Here is a 23711-nt window from a genome sequence, read left to right as displayed (position 1 = left end):
TCGTAGAAGTACTACGATCGTACTGCCTCGCCAAGTCGACAACACGCACACCTCGCTCATGTTGTTCGACGATTGCATGTTTTATAGCCAAGCTCATCATCCTCTTCTTCTTCTCAGCACTGCACTTGGCACTCACTTTCTTAGGCCCCATGGTTAAAACTAAGAAATTTTCCAAAATAACCAAAATGCGAAAACAAAAATGCAGCGATATACGTCAGAGATACTGTACTTGCACGGCAAGATAACCACGTGACCGGAACCCACCTGGTGGCGTAAACTCAAAATAACCAAAATGCGAAAACAAAAATGCAGCGATATACGTCAGAGATACTGTACTTGCACCGCAAGATAACCACGTGACCAGAACCCACCTGGTGGCGTAAACTCAAAATAACCAACATGCGAAAACAAAAATGCAGCGATATACGGCAGATACTGTACTTGCACGGCAAGATAACCACGGCAAGATAACCACGTGACCGGGTGGCGAAAGCTCGTAACTCAGATCTCGGCTCGCATCTCAAAGCAATAAACCGCCCGAGCGACGGCTCGTATCTCGAAAAACTCGTAAGTTGGGGCACTCGTAAGTCAAGGTTCCACTGTACATATATATATATATATATATATATATATATATATATATATATATATATATATATATATATATATATATATATATATGTGTATATATGTATGTATGTATGTATGTATGTATGTATGTATATATATATATGTATGTATGTATGTATGTATGTATGTATATATATGTATGTATATATATGTATGTATATATGTATGTATATATATGTATGTATGTATGTATATATGTATGTATGTATGTATATATGTATGTATGTATATATGTATGTATGTATGTATGTATATATATATGTATGTATATATATATATATATATGTATGTATATATATATATATATGTATGTATATATGTGTATGTATATATGTATATATATATATATGTATATATATATATATATATATATATATATATATGTATATATATATATATATATATATATATGTATATATATATATATATATATATATATATGTATATACATATATATACATGATATATAAATGTTTGTTCAAAGAAATTTTCCAAAAATGGCAATTTGGCAGCCATTTTGTTTATGCTGATTAGAAGGTCAAAAACTCAAAATTCGGCTTGGGAACCAGGTCAATCGAATTCAGCATACCCTAATTATGTTAAAAAGTGAGGTTCTCAACTTTTACCCAAAAATGCACCTAACATTCACATTTCTCAGAAATCCGTCGAGTCCAGTGGTTCTCAAACTTTTTTGGACTACCGCCCTCTTGGACCGGTCCAATGCCCCCCCTTGTCCTATCGTTCGTGGTCGGACACCCAGAATTTATGTAGATAGGAAGCAAAAATAACAAGCCAAATATTTTCTGAATAATATTTTACTTTATTTTACTTTACTTTTTATTTTATTTTGCACGACCTACAATGTTTCAGCAGAACAGGTCCAGGTGAGGCAAACTGGGAATATGTTATCACAGGCCCAAATACCGTTAGTGTGAAGGGTGGGCCTGGGTACTCGCTGCGAGATTACGAACGTCTGGCTCCATCTCAGTGAGGTGGAGATGCAGATCGCCCCTCTTGGTAATGTCAAGGCGGTTTCGATACTTGGTCAGCAGCACCATCACTGAACCCTCTTTCAACAAGGCATGATGTGGGGAACGCCATCAGCAGCAGTTCTGCCTCTGTCCACATTGCGGGGATTCGCCCCGCTCCAGAATCCAGAATTTGCCGTATTCATGCTGCGAGAATCTTGCCTTCGCCTCATCATCATTGTGGAGGTTGATAATTTCGTCCTGTAATTCGCGCTTCACATCTTGAATGTCACATTTGAATGGGTTGATCACCCATGCTGGCACCGACAGTTCTAGCATGTCTCTGAAACGCTGCTCCATATATCCACGAATCTTCTCAAGGTGATTGCAATAAACGAGCAGCTCTTCATCAGAAACAGCAGTTTCCTTTGCCAACTGGGGAAAGTGGTACATATCTCTGCGGCCGAGGGTTTCCCTGTAGTCCTTGAGCCAGACCAAAAGTAATGCTCCGGCGGGGGGAGTAATTCTCATTATGATTTTCCATTAGACCAATGTCTCAAGTGTCAGAAAAGGTGTGATGGACATCTGAGAACGGTAGCTTAGTGCCCGGATGGACGCCATCTTTGAAACCACCCAGCTCGAAAATGCCCATTTGGTGGGGTACATTGTTGCACGTGTATCTGGACTTCTATACTAGCTATCGATGTGCGGTTGACGACTAAATATACGTCCGATGTGTACCGTCTAAATAAAAAATAATATGAAGCATTTTGTTTTAGATTAATTATTATAAAAATCAATTATCGAAAAAAAATCATATATTTTTCAATATTTTATTATTAGACTTGTACTTTTTTTAGTGAAACAACACTGGTATGATTTTCCAAATTATGCATTGTGCTACACCGTTTATCTGTCTATAAAAATAACTCAAAAACTAAAACATATCATCCACCACGAGTTTACAACAAATAAATGTAAAGAGGCATAAAATGACTTAGGCCGCCGCTGGCATTATCTATTCTGACGATAACGCAAGTTAGGAATGTCGTACGGAGAGGATTTTAACACCATACGATATCTAATAAGCAGGCGGAAATTGTTACATAGGAAATCTGCACTTTGGTGGCCATCTTGGATTTCAAAATGGCCGCCAATTATATTAATTATTCATTACTAGAGTTTGGAAAGACGTATGGAGCTGATTTTAACACCATACGATGTATATTCCTAATAAGCAAGCGGAGGTATCATTGAACATGTCATGTTTTAGTCAAATAACACCGGTATGATCTTCCAAATTATACATTTTGCTAAACCGTTTATCTGTCTATAAAGATTTTCAGGCAATTTGGCCTGCATTATAATAGAGAACAACATATGCTATACAATATACAGTGCACACAAAGTTAATCATCAGAGTCGCCATCAGAGTCATTGGCATCCTGAGCCACGATAGCATCATCCTGCACCATGTTGGAGCATCCCTGCAGCTTACACACAACAGTGCACTTCAACCCATTCAGTATGCAGGAGCAATCTGACGGTTGACACGTCCTTCTGCATGTGCATGAGATGAGATTCAAGACGACATCTGGAGCTGGTAGACCCGCCATCCATCGGATTGTGAGCGAACCGCCATCATCGAGTTCCCAACCATGTCCTGCTGATGGTGTTGGGACGTCTGGTAGGTTTTCAAGGCTGCGTCGCCAGATAGCCGCCTGATAGTTGGCCCTAAGCGTATGCTGCATCAAGGAGTCTTCACAAGGCGGCAATTGTCCAGATTCGATCTGGCCCTTCTTTGCACAGAACATGTGATAACGGAGCGAATTAACACCGACGATCTTCGTGTTCTTGGCGTACAGCTGACACGTGAAGGCCTGAATGCTATTGAAGACGTCTGTTGGTACATTCCACGAAGATCCCAGATCTGTGAATGCTTGAAGATACAGCTCATTCGCTTGCACAAGCTTCAAAGCCTTTATCTTTCCTTGGCTAGCCAGAGCACTCACAGTGTCACACCCGCTCCATGCATGAAGCCCTGGCAATGCACTGCAAACTCCAGACCCCAATACCGCAGCCAACTTTCCAACGTCGATCATTCTGACTCGAACCTTTGTTCCTCGTCTGATGAAGAGCTGACTATCGATGGTTCTGCTGAGATGAAGACTGATGATCAGAACGTCGGTGTCATCTGCCACTAAGATGATCGTCTTGTAGTGGGTAGCGGCGTGCTTTGCATGGAGAAACATACGCGTGTCTGCTTCCTCGTGGCTACATTCGAGTGCTTGCACCAACTTCCACCTATCCCGGGTCAGTACCAGACATTTTTCACCACAGGTGACATACAGTGTTCTGTTGCCTAGCTTTTCGCGATTTGTTTCATGTTTCCACGACTCCGCCAGAAACACAACCAGTTTCTCCTTTGTCTGGCTGCAAGCAAGGAGACGCCGCCAGTTCATGATTTTGTGTGCGGGTCTGATCTCGCTGAAACTGATGCCTTCATTTGAACCGCGGTTCACACGCTCAGCTGCTTTGATGGATTCTTCTGTGTATGTGTCAAAGACAACATCGATGCGCTCACTGCCTTGACCAGCGTGAAGCGCTGCAGCAAGGATGCGGTCAGATAGTTCTTCGAACGTGTCGTTCTCGCCATGCATCTTTTGTATGAGAGCCATCGCATCAATTATTGTTGCACTTCGCTTGTCAACGTTCTCGGCTGGTTCCACAAGACCTTCCATGTGTTTCGCAAGTGCAGCTTTGTTCGTTTTTTTCATTGACCCATCAACGTTTGCCAAAGACCATGGTAGCGGCCCTAGTGGGTGACAAAGGACAAGTTGCATGTCGAGGTTCCTTGTCTTGGCGATGAGTATCATGGTGGCAAACAGTTGTCTGTCAGCTCTCAGGACGATCTCCTTGTTTGTGCCCTTCACAACTTTCTGCTTGATCTTACCAAAGGTCTTCAAGTTTAGCTTGTTCAATGTGTCATGAAAGCCTGTTCCCTCTTCAAGACGTTTCTGGAAGCTTTGATACGCCGCTTCCCCCTTTTGCAGGGTGTTGAGTAGGTCATTAGAAACGTCCTCCCTCGCAGCCGCTCCGGTAGATATACTGAGAAGACATGACGGATCATCGGCGAATGGATTGGTCCAGTCATTTTCCAGTAGATCACAGATAGCTGTGACGCCAGACTCATCACGTTTGATGCGAGAAGTAGACAAGTCAGGGTGCTTGGCGTGAGATGTGTCGCTGCCATTCACAAGGATAGTTTCTCGTAGTTGCCTCAGTGCAGTAGCCCGATTTTCTGCAGTTAGATAGTATCGTGACACAGCCCCTTGTCGAAGACTAAAACCTCGTGTTCCTCCAGCTGTTTGCGTATCTTTGTTTACTGTTTCTTCTGTTGTCTGATCAACAGCGATTCTGGCAAATGGATTCCCTGGTCTAAGCTGTACGGAGAAGTAGCCTTGATTGAAATGCCTGTACAACTCGGGGCATGTTTCGTGGAGTTGCGTCATCTGTGCATAGTACACTGGTAGATATCTAGCATAGTTCACCTTGTTCATTGCGAAACACCAAGGGATCACTCTTCTGACACAAGCCAAGTGAAGCATCCAGTCGCCTTCTCTATCCGCACGAATCAACCCCAGCAGGGTCTCTACCATATCAATATACATCATCCAGAAGCGAGCCAGGTCTCCATGTTTGGTTTGCAGAAAATGTAGGTATTTCGCGAACATGTCAAAGCTCTGTACACATGAATCATCATCGAGAGCAGCAGCGAGAGTCTCGTGGCAAACATCCTCCTTGATGCTGCGAATTTTGAGGTCAGTGCTTCGAATCTGGGGTTCCTTGTCAGGATGATTGCTTTCTATCCACACCTGGAAGCCCTTCCAAATGATGCGCATTAGTGCCTCGTACATCAACTTGTGGAGTCGCACAGCACGGTTGTATTGCTTGCCTTCCAGAACCCTGTTGATGGAACCTTCAGCGATTACTCCTGACTCAACAGCTACATCCCGAAGGCCTGCATCTCCAAACATTTTCCCAATGCTCGACATGAAGTTACAGATGGTATGGAAGTTCCCCATCATGAGCACGATTCTTCCATATCGATCGACATCTTTCCATGCTATTTCGGTCGCCTTAGCAAATAGTGCCTGGTCTAGCACCACCGGTATACGCTCAAGCTGAAGTGATGACATGATGTTCAGAGCTTCTCTGAGGATTTCTTGCACTGTTGCCATATCTGTGGCAGGCGCGTTTATAGTCGGCAGGTAGCCAACTACATCTTCCGTCACCTGAACACGATCTCTAGTCATGATGTTGAAACCAGTCCACGAACTGATTGTCTGGTCGCATGGTTCCAGCATGCGAGTCATAATCCATACGTGATTTCGGCGCTGCGCAAGGGATGTTGCGCCTGCAAGAGTGTCAGAAAGATCTGCAGGCTTGATTGCAGGTGGGCCCTCTCGTTTCCCACCGCTGTATATTGGAACTAAATCGCTGGATGACGGGATAGATCGCTTCTTATCTGCTTTGGATACTGCCGATGGAGGTTGGGGCGGCAAACACGACTGCGACTTCGGTTGGACGATGATACCGTTGACGCGATGCGATGTTCCGCCACCACTCAGCGATTCCTCTAGCCTGTCGATGTTATCGAATGCTAATACAGTCGGGACCGAAGGGTGCACATGTGACGGAAGTGGTACTGTATCTTTCTCCACACTTGCTAATTTGTCTATGCATAGCGCTGTCTCGATTTCTTCCAGAACTGTGTACGAACATCCGTGCCCGAGTCGATTCAATATTCTGATGACCTCTGTATTACCGGTGAGCGTTTTCATGACCCACGGAAGTAGGACATGCTTCGATGTTCTGATGGTACCCCGGTGTACAGCATTGATGATATCTTGAGCCATCGACCATACCAGTGTGTCGGCACGCGCAGAGCTACCCCCACTCCCGCAAATCAAAGTATGCAGAAATACACGAAGAGAATCTGGTATCTTCACGTAATCTGAAGTGAGTTCTGCTGGCTGAGGCGGCCAACGTTCATTGTAATGAGCATCTTTGATCTGGTGTCGCAGTGAAGTAGCTGCACGCACAATGTTACTTTCACCGTCCGTTCGTTCAAATGCTTTCACTTCTGCTTTCAGGTTTACGCACTCTGCAGCAATCTCTCGCTTTGTCAGATTATCGGGTATCAAGTATACACGGTGTTTCACATTGAAGAAGATGAGCGATTCTCCAAACTCTCTTTGTAATGTGCGCTGCAGATTCTTCTTGATGGAGTCACGAACATCAACTGAAAATGTATCTGAAGACAGGATATCTGTTGCAACATCAACTATTGGAACAATCCTCGGGTTCAAGAACAAGTCAGTGCAAATGAAATTGAATATACATCGTATCATTTCTTTTTTCTCGATATTATCTTCAATGTCAGTTTCTACTTGAGGTTTTTGGGGCCGTGTGTAGTTTCTATAGCAGGAGAAGTGGTAGTGAGCCTCAGCTGCAACCATATCTCGTGTAGTCAATGCCAAAACTCTCATCATTGCGAGCTGTCGCAGCATCTCTTATTGTCTTATCTGCTCGAAGTTCAACAGCCAAGACAACTGTTTCACGGGTACGACTGCCTTTTATGAATTTTGAAGCACGCTGGCAAAAAATGCATTTATCATCGTAGACCGTTGAAGTTGATCCTGTCTCTTCCCGTGATGATCGCCGTCACACCGCATCGCCAGTATCGACTGAAGAACTTCTAGCTGCATTGGTCAAAGTAGCTAGGTGGTTTTTGTGAGTGAAGTCTGATCTACAAGCCCTATGGTATAATATTGGAATATTAGGAAGTTCAACTGCGCCTTCTTGGACTAGCTTTAGAATTGGATAAAAGTTTCTAACTGCGGCTGCGTCACACAATGTCTTCCAAGAACTGTTGCCCGCTGCCTTGCTTAGTTCAGAGAGTGGCGACTTCTTGCTGCACAGGATGCACGTTCCGGACTCAGGTTCAATCTTCGCCCGTTTCGCCTCGACACCGGCCATCTCAGCTGAAAGAACAAAAAGACTGACGTTAGATTACTCCGATATCCGAAAAGCTCGCCAGCTTACATAGACATACTCATCCAAGTCAGTGAACATGTTAGATGGCGCCACAATACAACTCTATAATAGAGTTGTATGTGGCGCCATCTAACATGTTCACTTTTAGTTCTTAAGCCACCCACCCCCCCCCCCCCCCCTCAGAAATTAATCAGGTCACCGCAACAAATCTCAGACTGAGATATAGAATATAGAATATAGATATAGAATAGACTGACGTCACTTTCGGCACTGGGTTCTGTGGGTTGATTATCGGCGGGAAATTCCAACTGACATAGTTTCGGTTTGTGGAAAGTGCATGCCTTTTCATATATTTTTTGTGTACACTCGTGGTGGATGATATGTTTTAGTTTTTGAGTTATTTTTATAGACAGATAAACGGTGTAGCACAATGCATAATTTGGAAAATCATACCAGTGTTGTTTCACTAAAAAAAGTACAAGTCTAATAATAAAATATTGAAAAATATATGATTTTTTTTCGATAAATCGATTTTTATAATAATTAATCTAAAACAAAATGCTTCATATTATTTTTTATTTAGACGGTACACATCGGACGTATATTTAGTCGTCAACCGCACATCGATAGCTAGTATAGAAGTCCAGATACACGTGCAACAATGTACCCCACCAAATGGGCATTTTCGAGCTGGGCGGTTTCAAAGATGGCGTCCATCCGGGCACTAAGCTACCGTTCTCAGATGTCCATCACACCTTTTCTGACACTTGAGACATTGGTCTAATGGAAAATCATAATGAGAATTACTCCCCCCCCCCCCCCCCCCCCGGAGCATTCACTTCAAAAAATGGCCGGTTGGCTCAAGGACTACTGTGCAGAGTTGCCTTGGTTACGAACGCACCGATCACTTTCTTTGCTTTAATCAGCGTCATATTGTCACCCTGGAGTTGTTTGTTGACATCATTCAGTATACTGAATATGTCCGTGAGGTAAGCCACATCATGCTCAATCGCATTCACTTTCTCTGATAGCTCCGTATCAATTTCCAACAGAAACTCGACCACTTTTGAGAAGAGGGCGTGGAAACAGGTCAAACCTAATACCTACACGACATCAGCAAATATGTGATCATAAAAACCATGCGAAGGGGGAAAGAATGTGGTCGTTGATTGGATGGCCAATTTGCTGAATGTCGCCGGGTAACCTGTTCAGACTGCAGGAAGCTCAATGAGCGCTCCAAATCGCTGCTGCTCCTCTAAATCGCCAGTGCCCCCCAAATCATTGCCAGCACCCTCCTACCCCCCTACCACCCGTGGACTCTTGAGCGCCCCCCTGAAAGTTCCCAGCGCCCACTGGGGGGGTGGTAGGGACCACTTTGAGAACCTATAGTCTAGTCTATGGTGTCGTTCGTGAAGAGTAGGTGAGCTATCGCTCGCACCAATAATAAATTCCAAATACTTGCCCACTCTACTGCCAGGAAGGCAATGGCGAACCAACCATCATATCCCTTGCTCATGAAGCTGCTTCGGTGGCACGGATGCTCTGTGAAGAGTATGGTTCGTTGTATGTATATTACGTAGTTTAGATATCCACCTGTACTTGGGACACGACAGGTAAGTGGTATGTAATATGTTCACAGAGGAGGAAATGAGTGTCCATTATAGAACAGTGTGGAGTGAGGACGTCTTGTTTAAAATCTCTGTTTGCAGGCAGGTGAGGCCAGTTGAAGGACATGAGGTGGGCCTGAGGACATCACGGCCACGTCCACGCATGCACATCTCACTTCTCGCTTGCCTTGGCCCTAAATGCTCTCGCAGTTAAACTCTCTGCCTCACACTCTGCTCTCCGGCTTAGAGAGATGCCCAGTACAACTCACCAATCGCTGCCAGAGGACTCGACGGGACCATCCTTGCTATATTGGAGCTGCACAGAAATGTCTGAAGCCTGTTTATTTGCTGTGCATTTGTTTGAGTCGTCGCCTGTCCCGATTGTTCGTGTGAGTCGGTAAATTGGCAAATAACAGGGGAATTTGTACATTGTTTGTACCGTCCCATCCCTTTTCTGTTGTCTATCCATCAGATCTGCTCCGAGTTTTGTTGTCTCAGCTCCCCGTGTCCCATTTCTTACAAATAAACGTATTTATAACGAGAATGGTGCTCGGTCGAGAGCAAACCCCCAACTGTTTGGCCACATCACTCAATGGTGAAGAATCACTTCAAAAAATTCTACCATCTGGATCCGGATCCGGATCTTCACCAAAATTGAATCGATTCTTCCTTGTCACACACACAACCTGTCCAACAAGTTTCGTCCAAATCCATCCACAACTTTTTGAGATATCCTGCTATGTATCGTTTTTGGCCCTATCTTGCAATGGTGAAGAATCACTTAAATATTAAATAATCCTCATATCCAAATCCATATTCAAATCTTCACCAAAATCGAATCGTCCTTGTCAGACACCCAACCGGTCCACCAAGTTTTGTCCAAATCCATCCATAACTTTTTGAAATATCCTGCTATGTATCGTTTTTGGCCCTATCTCCCAATGGTGAAGAATCTCTCAAAACATTCTAGTAGCCGGATGCGAATCCGGATCTTCACCAAAATCTAATCATTTCGTCCCCGTCACATACACTACATCTCTGCCAAATTTCGTCCGAATCCGTCCACAGCTTATTGAGAAATTTTGTTCACAAACGGACAGACAGGGGTGAAAACATAACCTCCATCCACCTTTGGTGGCGGAGGTAATAAGAAGCTTCCCACCTTTCGCTTTCCTGCACGCGCAAAGTCTGCCCCGTTTGGCCACATTTAACGGCTTTGGGAGATAATAAATTGTAAAAGTCTCCCATTATTAGAGTGTGGATAGGAATGAAAGTGCTGTCCACTCAGTGACTTGTAGAGATCGTTTGTCCATTCGTCGAGGTACTAGACATCAGGCTCAGACAGTCTGCATTAGCGGTTCCCCTGACAACACTATTTTGGTTAGTTTGGTGGTTTGAGAATTGTTACCTCCACCACCAAAAGTGTACGGTAGTTGTGTTTTAGACCCTGTTTGCATGTTGTCTGTTTGTGAGCAAGATATCTGGAAAAGGTTATGGACGGATTTGGATGAAACCTGGACAGGTTGGATGCGTGACAAGGACACTTATCAGATTTTGGTGAAGATTGGATTGGGATACTATAATTTCTAACGTGATTCTTCACCATCGAGAGAGATGGCCAAAAATTATATGTAGCACGATATATCAAAACGTTGTGGACGGATTGTTACAAAACTTAGTTTTGTAATAACCTTTGTGAATGTGAATTACAAAACTTTGTGAATGAGTTAGCTCGGTGACAAAACAAGCCAATTAGGTCCGGATAAAGATCCAGATTTTTTTTAATGTTACCAGAAAAAGGGAAGAAAAAGAATTCATGCCGGTATCATACACATTTCTTGTGGATTTGAGCCCTGAAAATGGCAGTTTGGATTTGATGAAGCTTTTCAGCTAAAACCAGGGAAGTCCTTATCACTGCTTTCCTCGTCAGACGGCACGTAACTCCTCTTCCGAAACAGGATAGAGCAAGTCCCCGTCATTGTCCACGTCGCTGTCACCATCACTTGCAGTCTCCTCCCAGATGATGTCCTCTGTGCGGTCCATATTGTTGGAGATGCAGCATGTCAGCAATGCTCGCTTGATGTCTGACTGCATCTCCTCCTACACCTTGCCAATCCAGCTGCAGATCATCTGAAGGTCGGCCTTTGTCATCCTCCCGCTCTTGGTGTAGGTCACCTCCCCATTCATTATCCTGTCAGACCAGCAGTGACGTAGCCCATCCTTGAACACCTTGTTGATGGATACATTGAGGGGCTGCAGAAGTGATGCTGTCTTGCCTGAGATTATGATGAGATCAGTGTTTGTCTGATGAAGCAGCGCTTTTGTGTTGCTTTTGCGCAACCAGCGCAACACTGATCTTGTGACAACTGAATGCATCCAGGACCTATAGCATGCTCCATCGTCAGGAGACAGCCATCTGGCCTATTACTCCAGATAATGCTCACCCAGTCCCTCATCCATCCACCCCTTTTGCTCCGCACCAACAATGACACTGGCTGGAAACTTTGCTTTGGGCAGTGTCTTCTTCTTGAACACGACATTCGGGGGAAGCTTGCCCCCGTCTGCGGTGCGGGCGAGTATGATGGTGAATCCGTTCTTCTCGTGACCAGTAGTGTTGATGGTCACAGTGTGCTCCCCCTTCACTGTGATGGTGGTCATTCTCAGTATGTCCAAGGTTAGGGGGATCTGGTTGGTGTCCTCAATCCTGCTGAGGGAGGGGATAGTCATGCTCCTGGCGAAGCTTGCTGATCGAGGACTGGAGGCGCATAGTCGTATCATTCGTATCGGTCGTGTCATCGGATAGATGTTGGGAGATGTGTGTGCGGCGTATAACCGACATATCGTGGCGTGCCATGAACCTGTAGGCCCACGACGGGCTGGCAGTGAAGTCCCCAATGTCATCCTCCTTAGCTAAGCTCCTCGCCTTCAGCCTGAGAGCAAGTGTTGAGATGGCTTAATCCTCTGCTCTCTTCTCCCAGTCCCAAGCGACGAGACGGTCCTCGAGCTGGGGCCACTATGCCCACTTTCCCCTCAGCGCCTTCTTCTTCCTTGGCATCTTCACTATCGTTGTCTTGCTTGTTCTCCAGCACTGGTTGACGGAGTCGTCCATGCCGAATCGCCTCCCAGCTTGCCGGTTCCCAAACTCGTCTGTGGACCGGCAGACGGAGAGTTTGAAAGCTGCCATGAATGAATGAATGCCTTGACATCTTGATAGGTAGAATGGATGATGCATGAAGATCGGTGGACATGCCCTTGCTTCGAACAGGGTAGAATGAATGATGAATACCGATCGATAATATTGATGATTGACCCAGTGCATCATTGCTGTTGTGTTTGTGATTGCTTTTCCCTTCGCATCGGCTTTTGCGCATGCGTCTGGTCTCTTGGCAGCTGGGCCTTGGACTGAGTGGTGTTACCTCATTAAACCTCCGTGTGAGAACCTGACCTCTTTTCATTATTGGCGGTTATTGGCCTCATGATTAATTGGGTGGGGGTCATTATTGGCCTCATGATTAATTTTGTAAATTTAGTTTAGTACGTGCTGACTCATTTCTGCTAAATTCATCCCTTCAGCCATGCTCACTAATTGACCAATACCGAGGGACTGTTCAACCCGTGCTGCACTTTTTAAGCACCACTTTGTATTGGACTAGTGATGTCATTGTATAAATGTAGAAAGAAAAAAAAAAGGCAAAAGTGAGAAACGCAAGGAGAATTGACGAAACGTTCTGTTGTTTAAATGTGTAATTTTTTTAATTAGAATTGAAATATTTTCATTACAAAAAATTTAAAATATAAATGGTTCATGTTTATCTGGCTTAGCTTGTTTTTTTTTACATAACTAGCAGTTGCATGATACTTTTTTTTTCACTGCTTTCTTAAATTTTCACTTGTGCATTTGCATCTCATTTCCTTAAGTGAGATTTTCAAGTCAGAAGAAGTAAAGAGGAAGAATTCCCAGGTAATTTAAAAAAAAATTGTCTTGTTATTGAAATCAAAATTTAATACTTCATAACTGATAAATAAAAATGTATCCGCTGGAGTGAAAGAAATCGTTTTGAGTAAATATCACTTCGTCATTAAACGCCTCTTTGTAGGATTTAGATGGAGAAGTATTGGGGTCAAAACGAACCCAACTCCGTGACTTGAAATCTACAGAAGTGGAAGTTGGAAGCCAGCTACTGGTATGTACAATTATCATGTTATTGATATACTCATGTGAATACATCCCTATCATATTAGCGTGACTCGTGTTATGCTGAACAGAAAAACTCCGCGTGACTCCCATTAAGTGGAACATGTGCATTTTACAGGATATTTGTATTAACAATATTGATTTTAAACGAGTTTTGTCATATTGATATCAATGTAAATTGTATGTTTCACTTTGTTTTGAGAATTTATTTCAGCTTTAATAACAGTGATGTACCATTACCAATCCCTAGGCAGTGTGTTGTCCCAGACTCAGGAATATCCCAAAGGGCTTGACGCTAGCCTCTTTCACTTGCCCAGGCATGCGAGGAAATTTGCTCCTCCATGCTGGATTCCTAATGGCCTGAAGTATATTCTCACCACGTAAAAAGCCGTTTTGCCGATTGAATCCGAAACAAGTCTATACATAGTGTTCAAAAATTATCCGACCTTTATTTTTCGTGCGTAAAAAAAAAGAAGCTAGGGAGGCGTTGATTGGTGCACGTATGTAGGCGATCCTAATGCGCACGCGTGAATTTTTTCCCACCTGCAGAAGCTGTCATTCGACGGCAGACCGCCGATGAGTGAGGACATGTAAGTGAGCGCCGTCGGATTTTCGTTTTTGACAAAATGACGGAAAAACTTGAACAACGCTACTGCATCAAATTTTGTGTTTCATCAAACTTGCATCAAAACTGCAACTTGGTTTCTGGGTCGTACCCATAAACCCAGGACTCATCGCCAGTGATCATTGTGTTGAGGAAGCTGGGATCGCTGTTCACAGTCTCCAGCATGTCCTGTGCGATCTCCAAACGGAGTTGCTTCTGCTCAATCGTTAGCAGCTTTGGTACGAACTTCGCTGAGATTCTCCTGAAGCCCAAATCCTCCTTCATAATGGAATGAACGGTGTTGAATCTTGCGGATCGTTTCCACTTGGGAATCGCCAAGCTTTACACAAAATTTGATGCAGTAGCGTTGTTCAAGTTTTTCCGTCATTTTGTCAAAAACGAAAATCCGACGGCGCTCACTTACATGTCCTCACTCATCGGCGGTCTGCCGTCGAATGACAGCTACTGCAGGTGGGAAAAAATTCACGCGTGTGCATTAGGATCGCCTTCATACGTGCACCAATCAACGCCTCCCTAGCTTCTTTTTTTTTACGCACGAAAAATAAAGGTCGGATAATTTTTGAACACAGTGGTAGTTGTAGTAAATTTTTCATACCAGCTTTTTACTCAGTTTCTCCACTTCCTGCTATGTTTTAGCTCTTCCACCACCTCCATCACTATTTCTTCAAGATTAAATCCATTGCAGTCGAGTGTAGAAGGCCGCTCGAGCAAGTATGAGAAGTAATTCATTTGTTTGAATGAAATACATGCAGTTTAGTAGGGCCCTCAACTGTCGTGCACCTACTTTTGCTCCTCGCATGTGTATGTGCCGTTGCATTTCCTCATCTAGCTCATTTTTCACACAAAGGAATTCTTTCAGCCGCAATAGTTTGAATTATCCAGTTCTTCCCTTTTCAGAATTTAGCTCGTGGGTTTTGGGGTTGTTTTTTTTTTGTGTAGCTGAGCCTTATGTTCTACCATTCTCCCTCTTTTATCCATTTATTTATTTTTAATGACTCGATCCCAAAATGAAACCATTTTGTCTGATTAGTTGAAGAAGTTTGAATCATTTTTCCCATCCTCCAATATGGGTTAGGGCCAGTGAAACGGCGTCTTGGAGTTAATTAACATGAAGGAATCTGATCTTGCATTACCATTGGTCCGTCCTTGGAATTGTGCAATGCCATTGGTGGTCCAGGAAGCTGCAATTCCCTTGATTCATCTTCATGATCTCATAACATGAGTAGTTACTGAATTCAGTTTTCAGATGATTCATGTGGTTATTGTTAAACGAGAGGTCACTTTCCAGTCATAGAAATGATCATTTGGAGTATTGAAAAACCAACGCAGACTGAAGGATCTATTTCAGTAAAATTGAAATTGACCTATTGGGGAGGTTTTCCTACCTGACCACCCACCACCTTTACTTGCCCCGAGCCATCAGGCGACTGTTTATGTTGAGCCCTGCGTGGATCGATGTGGAGATGTGATTCAAAGTACAGGGCAGAGCTATAGTACCCCAATGGCATGCTGAAATGGTTGGGGAAACCCATTGATCCAAAACATGGTATGTGAAACCAAACACGAAAACTGAGTGGACATAGCCATTTAATGCAATTCAACCAAACAGGCACGGATGCATGTAGAATTCCTCCAGATGCTTTTACCATTATGGATTTTATATTGTTGAGTTTTGTAACTACATTTTCTCTCGAGATTATCGAAGTTCATTTTGATGCGTGTTGAGATGATGGGGGTGTCCATGTGTGCGTTTTTGCTGTCATTCACAAACATGTGCCTTCTTCATTTGCACAGTGCATGGTATCTGAGTGGCGAAGCACACGCTGCTTTTACATACAGCCATTTTCACCAGTGATCCTTCAAACTCTGCGACTTGTAGTTGAACAGCAGCTTTCTTCCCCACCTGGCTACCATCCCATTGCAGGAGAAGTTTTCCTTGGATGTTACAGTGAGGATCAGGTAGGCACTTGTGGTATTTTTTGATTTTTCTGGAGTCTCTAAATACACTTTTTTTAAATGGTTCCACCGACGAAGTTGCCAGAGGCATTATGTTTTCGGATTGGCCTTCCATCCGTGATACGTTTTCGTCACTGCGATAACTTAACGAAAACCCATACACTCTTGTTTGATACCCTCAAAATAGATGTCTTTATTTCCGATAAAGCGGGTAATTTTGCAATTGAAAGTCAAAATGTTATTTTTCATGATTAGTTCTGATGTCTCACAGGAAGTCGACCGGCATATTCATCCTATCTTCGGGTTACATCGCGGTGCAATTTAAATCAAACTGCGAATAATTTTGGAATTTCCACAAATATGCTAGGCCACGTCCATCGTGGTTGTATTAATACAAACCGAGATCGTTTCATGTTAGACTAATCGCCGAAAGACCCTACCTTTGCCAGAAATTGGACAAGGTTTGTCTGAAATAACCGAGTGTGGATCGGGCCTACGAAATATTCGCTTTTGTTCTCGTTTGTTCATTCAATAATAAAAAATATTACTAAATAATATATTATATTAATAATTATATTAATATATAATTATATTATATAATATTATAATTATATATAAAAATATTTTAAAAACACCTTTAGAGGCCATTTTTCCCCGCAAGCGGGGAATGGCCTTTTTCGGGGACCGTGGTTGTTGTTGTTTTTTTGGTCCCCTTTTTTTGAAGCAATGTTTTACGGCCGGATGCCCTTCCTGCCGCCAACCCTTTTTGTCGCCTTTTTACGACAAACGGAATTACCAGTGAACTGGTACTCAATTTGCCGACCTCGGAAGGATGACAGGCTGAGTCAACCCCCCTGGCGTTAATTCAGCGATCGACCGGGATTCGAACCCGGGATCCTAGGATCCTAAGCTGGCACCCTAGCCGCTAGCCCAACACCAGGGTTTTATATAATTTTATATAATTATATATAATTGATATTAAAATTATTACATTATTAAATTATTATTATTTATTAATTATATAAATATAAATATATAAATATAATATAATTTAATAATATATTAATAAATATATAATATATTATAATAATAATTATAATAATATGTAATTAATAATAATATAATATTATAATATAATATAATATAACATAATAATATAATATAATATAATAATAATATATAATAATAATATAAATTAATATTATTTTAATATTAATAATATAATATAATAATATAATAATAATATAATATATATAATATATAATATAATATAATATAATATATTAATATAATATAATATTATAATTATACTATATATATTATAATAATAATAATTATATGTTATAATATTGTATAATATATAATATAAATATATATTAAATATATTTATTATTATTTAATTATTTATACTATTAATTAAATTATTATTATTTAATTATTAATTATTATTATTATATATTATTAGTCCCCTACCGGTGTACACCGGAGGGGACGATAGGTTTGCACGCCGTCCCTCCGTCCGTCAGTCTGTCAGTCCGTCACGCAAAGAACAGTTTTCCGGACTTTTTTTCTAAACGCTTAATGCTAATGATTTCAAACTTGGCACATCGTTTCCTCATGATAAGTTACAGATCAAGTTCGAACTTCACGACGTTTCGATCATTTTTGACAAAGTTATGGCACTTTGAACTTTGGGAATTCTGATAATTCTGATGATCCTTAACTCAGTGCCATTTTAAGTTTTAATTTCCTTTAAAAAAGATTTTCTCTGCAATGATAGGACCAATTGAGATCAAATTTTCACCATCGGAGGGACTCGGTCTGTAGAATATTATAATGGTAATTATGACGTCACAGGTCACGTGGTTCGGGCGCCATATTGTTTATCGTGAAAACACAAAAACCCCCTTTTTCTCTGCAATTGAAAGTCACATTCCTACTACACATTCCTACTATGCACAGTAGGAATGTGTTGACAGAATGGTGCTCTTCAATCAGGTACACAGTCATTGGAATTACATGTGGTAGGAATTTAACAGAGATGATTTTACATATTTTATGATTTTACAGATGATTTTACATGCTTATTTTTAGGTTCAAATAAACATACTCATCCACCATTGATGCATACACATTCCTTCAAGGTGAACAACACATCCGCAGATGGTGCACACCCATCGGCCGATGGGTCTGCATTGTCATTTCTCGTGCATCCACAGATGGGTCAGACCCATCGGCCGATGGGACCGATCCACAGATGGGTTCCAACAGCCCCAATGAACAACGGAAACTACAAAAAACACATCCACGCCCACGTCACCATAAACTCAATAAACAACCTGGGCCCAAACAGTAACTTGGGCACAAAACCCCCACCCATCAATGACAGAGAAACTACTCCCCAGGCCTGATTGTGTTCACCTTTCACGCCTTTGCTGTGGATACCACCCACAACTTTTACACAGCAAACAGACTTGACTACACCACTGACGACACCTGCAACCACTGCCAGGCCGCTCCACACACAATAAGACGTATCATGGAAGACTGCACGGTCCTGGCTTAATGTAGGGAAGAGCACAACATCTTGGATGTGAGACATCTCTGGGTTGCACCTGAGAGATTGATCGGCTATCTCCGTGCCACTGGTCTGTTCAGCCAGAAGTGACTGGGACAATACAACAGCAACAACAACTATGTATTATGATGCAAAGATGAACTGATTTCATTGTGGAGTCGAAAGGTAAAGCGTCAATCTGTACTAGCTTTATAACTTGAAAACGGCTGAAAGGATCTTAATCAAACTTGGTACAGGTATGTATAATGATGTAAAGCTGAACTGATTAGATTTTGGGGCCAATAGGTCAGAGGTCAAATGCCAGTCATTCTGTTGGGTAAATATTCTGTTACAGAGCTGACTTGTGAAAGTCATGGGATTTTCACCAAACTTGGTATCATTATATATTATGATGCAAGGATGAACTGACTAAATTTTGGGGTCAAAAGGTCATGTTTCGTTTCAATTGTTTCGTAACCACAATAACTTCATGGCCGAAGGCATCTACAGTGCATTCAGAAAGTATTCAGACCCCTTCACTTTTTTCACATTTTGTTATGTTGCAGCATTATGCTGAAATCGTTTCAATTCATTTTTTTCCTCATCAATCTACACTCAATACCCCAGAATGACAAAGAGAAAACAGGATTTTAGAAAGTTTTGCAAATTTATTAAAAAGAAAAAAACTGAAATATCACATTGACATAAGTATTCATACCCTTTGCTATGACACTTGAAATTTAGCTAATGTGCCTCCCATTTCTCTTGATCATCTTTGAGATGTTTCTACACCTTGATTGGAGTCCACCTGTGGTAAATACAGGGTGATTGAAAAGTAACTCCCTATTTTAAAATACTTATAATTGATTTCTTAACTACAATTTTTACAAGAAATGGATATAAGAAGAAAGCACATAGCATGAAGTTTTATTTAAAATTCGATATGGGCACCAGAATTCGCCACCAGCTTCTCAGGCCGCCCGGGAACCGCGTCAACTGATTTCACCAGGAACTCTTGTGGGATGGAAGACATAACTTCTCGTATTCGCCCTTCAAGTTCTTCCAAAGTCGTTGGTTTGGTACAGTAGACTTGCTCTTTTATCCAACCCCAAAGAAAAAAGGCACATGGTGTTAAGTCAGGGCTCCTGGCTGGCCACTCATACGGACCACGACGACCCATCCATCTCCCAGGGAAGTGGGCATTCAGCCATTCACAAACAACAATAGCAAAATGTGGAGGAGCGCCATCTTGCATGAAAATCAAATGTTCAACATTCTCCGAAGCACTGATAAATTGGCCAGATTTCGTCTTGCAGCATGGTGAGGTACCTTTTGGCATTCATGGTATCGCGAAGAATGAAGGGACCTACAATCCTTTCCGAAGTCATTCCACACCACACCGTTACCTTGGGCCGATATTGCGTTTTTTCAGAAATAACACGAGGATCTTCTCCTGCCCAGTAATAGCAGTTGTGACGGTTCACAAACCCACCGATGTGAAATACCGCTTCATCAGACCAGAGGATATTTTTAAAGAGATCAGACCAATCTTCATACCAAGCCAGCATCACCTCCCCAAACTCCATGCGAATGTAGCAGTCTTCAGCAGAGAGTGCTTGACAGTAGTGCGGCTTCCAAGCATGCCATTTAAGCTCCTTTTTGAGCACAGTTCGTACTGTGTGAAAGGAGAGCCCACTTTCCCTTGCTGCTTGTCGAATTGACTTTCTTGGGCTATGTGTAAACATTTCTTGAACTGCTTGCACTGTCTCCGGGTCACTGGACTTGGAAGGGCGACCGCTTCTTCGAGTATCAGATACAGATCCTGTAGCCATGAGTTTTGCATGACAATTCTTGATCGTCTTTGCCTCAACTTGAGCATGTGCTCCTTTAATGGTCCTCCACCATCTTTGCACTTGAACAACGGATTTCCAAACTTCGTAACGTGCCGCTAACTGGGCACGCTCCTGCAGGGTAAGACGTCCAGCCATGTTTGTAGGGCTTCCGAATTTCAAACAAAAAATAATCTGAAAAAAAAACCAACAGATTAAATTCTCATACATTATGGAACAAACACTAAAAATTTGAGAAAAATATTACAATAAATAAATAATTTCTAAATATTTTAAAATAGGGAGTTACTTTACAATCACCCTGTACAATTGATTGAACATGATTTGGAAAGGCACACACCTGTCTATATAAGGTCTCACAACTGACTGCATATCAGAGCAAAAACCAAGCCACGAGGTCGAAGAAACTGCCTGCAGAGCTCAGAGACAGGATTGTGTTGAGGCACAGATCTGGGGAAGCCTACAAAAAAAAATCTCTGCTGCATTGAAGGTTCCCAAGAACACAGTAGCCTCCATAATTCTTAAATGGAAGAAGTTTGGAACAACCAGGACTCTTCCTAGAGCTGTCCGCCTGGTCAAACTGAGCAATCGGGGGAGAAGGGCCTTGGTAAGAGAGGTGACCAAGAACCCGATGGTCACTGGCTGATTCTGTGTGGAGATGCTGATGCTGATTCTGCTCCAGAGATTCTGTGTGGAGATGGGAAAAACTTCCAGAAGGACAACCATCACTGCAACACTCCAGCGATCTGGGCTTTATGGCAGAATGGCCAGACGGAAGCCAAACAGTTCAATCTTGGTTTCATCAGACCACAGAATCTTGTTTCTCACAGTTTGAGAGTCCTTTAGGTGCTTTTCTGCAAACTCCAAGCGGGCTTTTATGTGTCTTTCACTGAGAAGAGGCTATGTCTTTTATTTATGCCTCTGCCAACGAAGTGGCTGGAGGCATAGTTTTCGGGTTTTCCATATGGCTGTCCGTCCGTCCATGATCTGTGTTTACGGCGTCGGCCATAGGGCAATGCAGTCTCGAACCGTGTTTGGCCGTGTGTATGTATGTATGTATGTCCCCTCAAACGTATACCAATCAGAGCTGAGAATCTAGTCACATGACAGGGTGATGTGATTACGTTTGATGTCATTATGGCGTGCAAGGGCCTACTCCACACTCCAGCATTTTGATTCCAATGTCGTTCAGGCCGAACATATCGTCAAACCTGTCATATATGACAATCACCATGCTCTTCCTTTATGTTTTTCATTCAGTTTTTATTCATTTTTTAAAATTATTCATTCATTTCATTTTTTTTTTTTTATTCAGTGTGAAACACAAACAAACCGATTGTTAAAATGATCATGAAATATCAAAAGCATAGATGTATCAAAACTTCACGACGTTTCGATCATTTTTGACAAAGTTATGGCACTTTGAACTTTGGGAATTCTGATAATTCTGATGATCCTTAACTCAGTGCCATTTTAAGTTTTAATTTCCTTTAAAAAAGATTTTCTCTGCAATGATAGGACCAATTGAGATCAAATTTTCACCATCGGAGGGACTCGGTCTGTAGAATATTATAATGGTAATTATGACGTCACAGGTCACGTGGTTCGGGCGCCATATTGTTTATCGTGAAAACACAAAAACCCCCTTTTTCTCTGCAATTGAAAGTCACATTCCTACTACACATTCCTACTATGCACAGTAGGAATGTGTTGACAGAATGGTGCTCTTCAATCAGGTACACAGTCATTGGAATTACATGTGGTAGGAATTTAACAGAGATGATTTTACATATTTTATGATTTTACAGATGATTTTACATGCTTATTTTTAGGTTCAAATAAACATACTCATCCACCATTGATGCATACACATTCCTTCAAGGTGAACAACACATCCGCAGATGGTGCACACCCATCGGCCGATGGGTCTGCATTGTCATTTCTCGTGCATCCACAGATGGGTCAGACCCATCGGCCGATGGGACCGATCCACAGATGGGTTCCAACAGCCCCAATGAACAACGGAAACTACAAAAAACACATCCACGCCCACGTCACCATAAACTCAATAAACAACCTGGGCCCAAACAGTAACTTGGGCACAAAACCCCCACCCATCAATGACAGAGAAACTACTCCCCAGGCCTGATTGTGTTCACCTTTCACGCCTTTGCTGTGGATACCACCCACAACTTTTACACAGCAAACAGACTTGACTACACCACTGACGACACCTGCAACCACTGCCAGGCCGCTCCACACACAATAAGACGTATCATGGAAGACTGCACGGTCCTGGCTTAATGTAGGGAAGAGCACAACATCTTGGATGTGAGACATCTCTGGGTTGCACCTGAGAGATTGATCGGCTATCTCCGTGCCACTGGTCTGTTCAGCCAGAAGTGACTGGGACAATACAACAGCAACAACAACTATGTATTATGATGCAAAGATGAACTGATTTCATTGTGGAGTCGAAAGGTAAAGCGTCAATCTGTACTAGCTTTATAACTTGAAAACGGCTGAAAGGATCTTAATCAAACTTGGTACAGGTATGTATAATGATGTAAAGCTGAACTGATTAGATTTTGGGGCCAATAGGTCAGAGGTCAAATGCCAGTCATTCTGTTGGGTAAATATTCTGTTACAGAGCTGACTTGTGAAAGTCATGGGATTTTCACCAAACTTGGTATCATTATATATTATGATGCAAGGATGAACTGACTAAATTTTGGGGTCAAAAGGTCATGTTTCGTTTCAATTGTTTCGTAACCACAATAACTTCATGGCCGAAGGCATCTACAGTGCATTCAGAAAGTATTCAGACCCCTTCACTTTTTTCACATTTTGTTATGTTGCAGCATTATGCTGAAATCGTTTCAATTCATTTTTTTCCTCATCAATCTACACTCAATACCCCAGAATGACAAAGAGAAAACAGGATTTTAGAAAGTTTTGCAAATTTATTAAAAAGAAAAAAACTGAAATATCACATTGACATAAGTATTCATACCCTTTGCTATGACACTTGAAATTTAGCTAATGTGCCTCCCATTTCTCTTGATCATCTTTGAGATGTTTCTACACCTTGATTGGAGTCCACCTGTGGTAAATACAGGGTGATTGAAAAGTAACTCCCTATTTTAAAATACTTATAATTGATTTCTTAACTACAATTTTTACAAGAAATGGATATAAGAAGAAAGCACATAGCATGAAGTTTTATTTAAAATTCGATATGGGCACCAGAATTCGCCACCAGC

The 23711-nt window shown here is 42.1% G+C and overlaps 1 protein-coding gene across 1 annotated transcript in view; it reads left to right on the top strand.

Moving 5' to 3' along the window:
* The window catches only part of LOC137423713 (uncharacterized), a 268296-nt gene that overhangs the window by 211836 nt on the left and 32749 nt on the right, over positions 1-23711 (top strand). Inside the window, exons 8-10 of the mRNA XM_078773556.1 lie at positions 13184-13226; positions 13363-13449; positions 15880-16044. Of these exons, the coding sequence (XP_078629682.1) occupies positions 13184-13226; positions 13363-13449; positions 15880-16044 (295 nt within the window). The remainder of the gene's footprint in view (positions 1-13183; positions 13227-13362; positions 13450-15879; positions 16045-23711) is intronic.

This window comes from Myxine glutinosa, chromosome 3, assembly GCF_964187855.1.
Source record: "Myxine glutinosa chromosome 3, kmMyxGlut1.1, whole genome shotgun sequence".
NCBI lineage: Eukaryota > Metazoa > Chordata > Myxini > Myxiniformes > Myxinidae > Myxine > Myxine glutinosa.
Note: the sequence above shows the minus strand (reverse complement) of the source record. Positions and strands in the feature narration are given on the sequence as shown.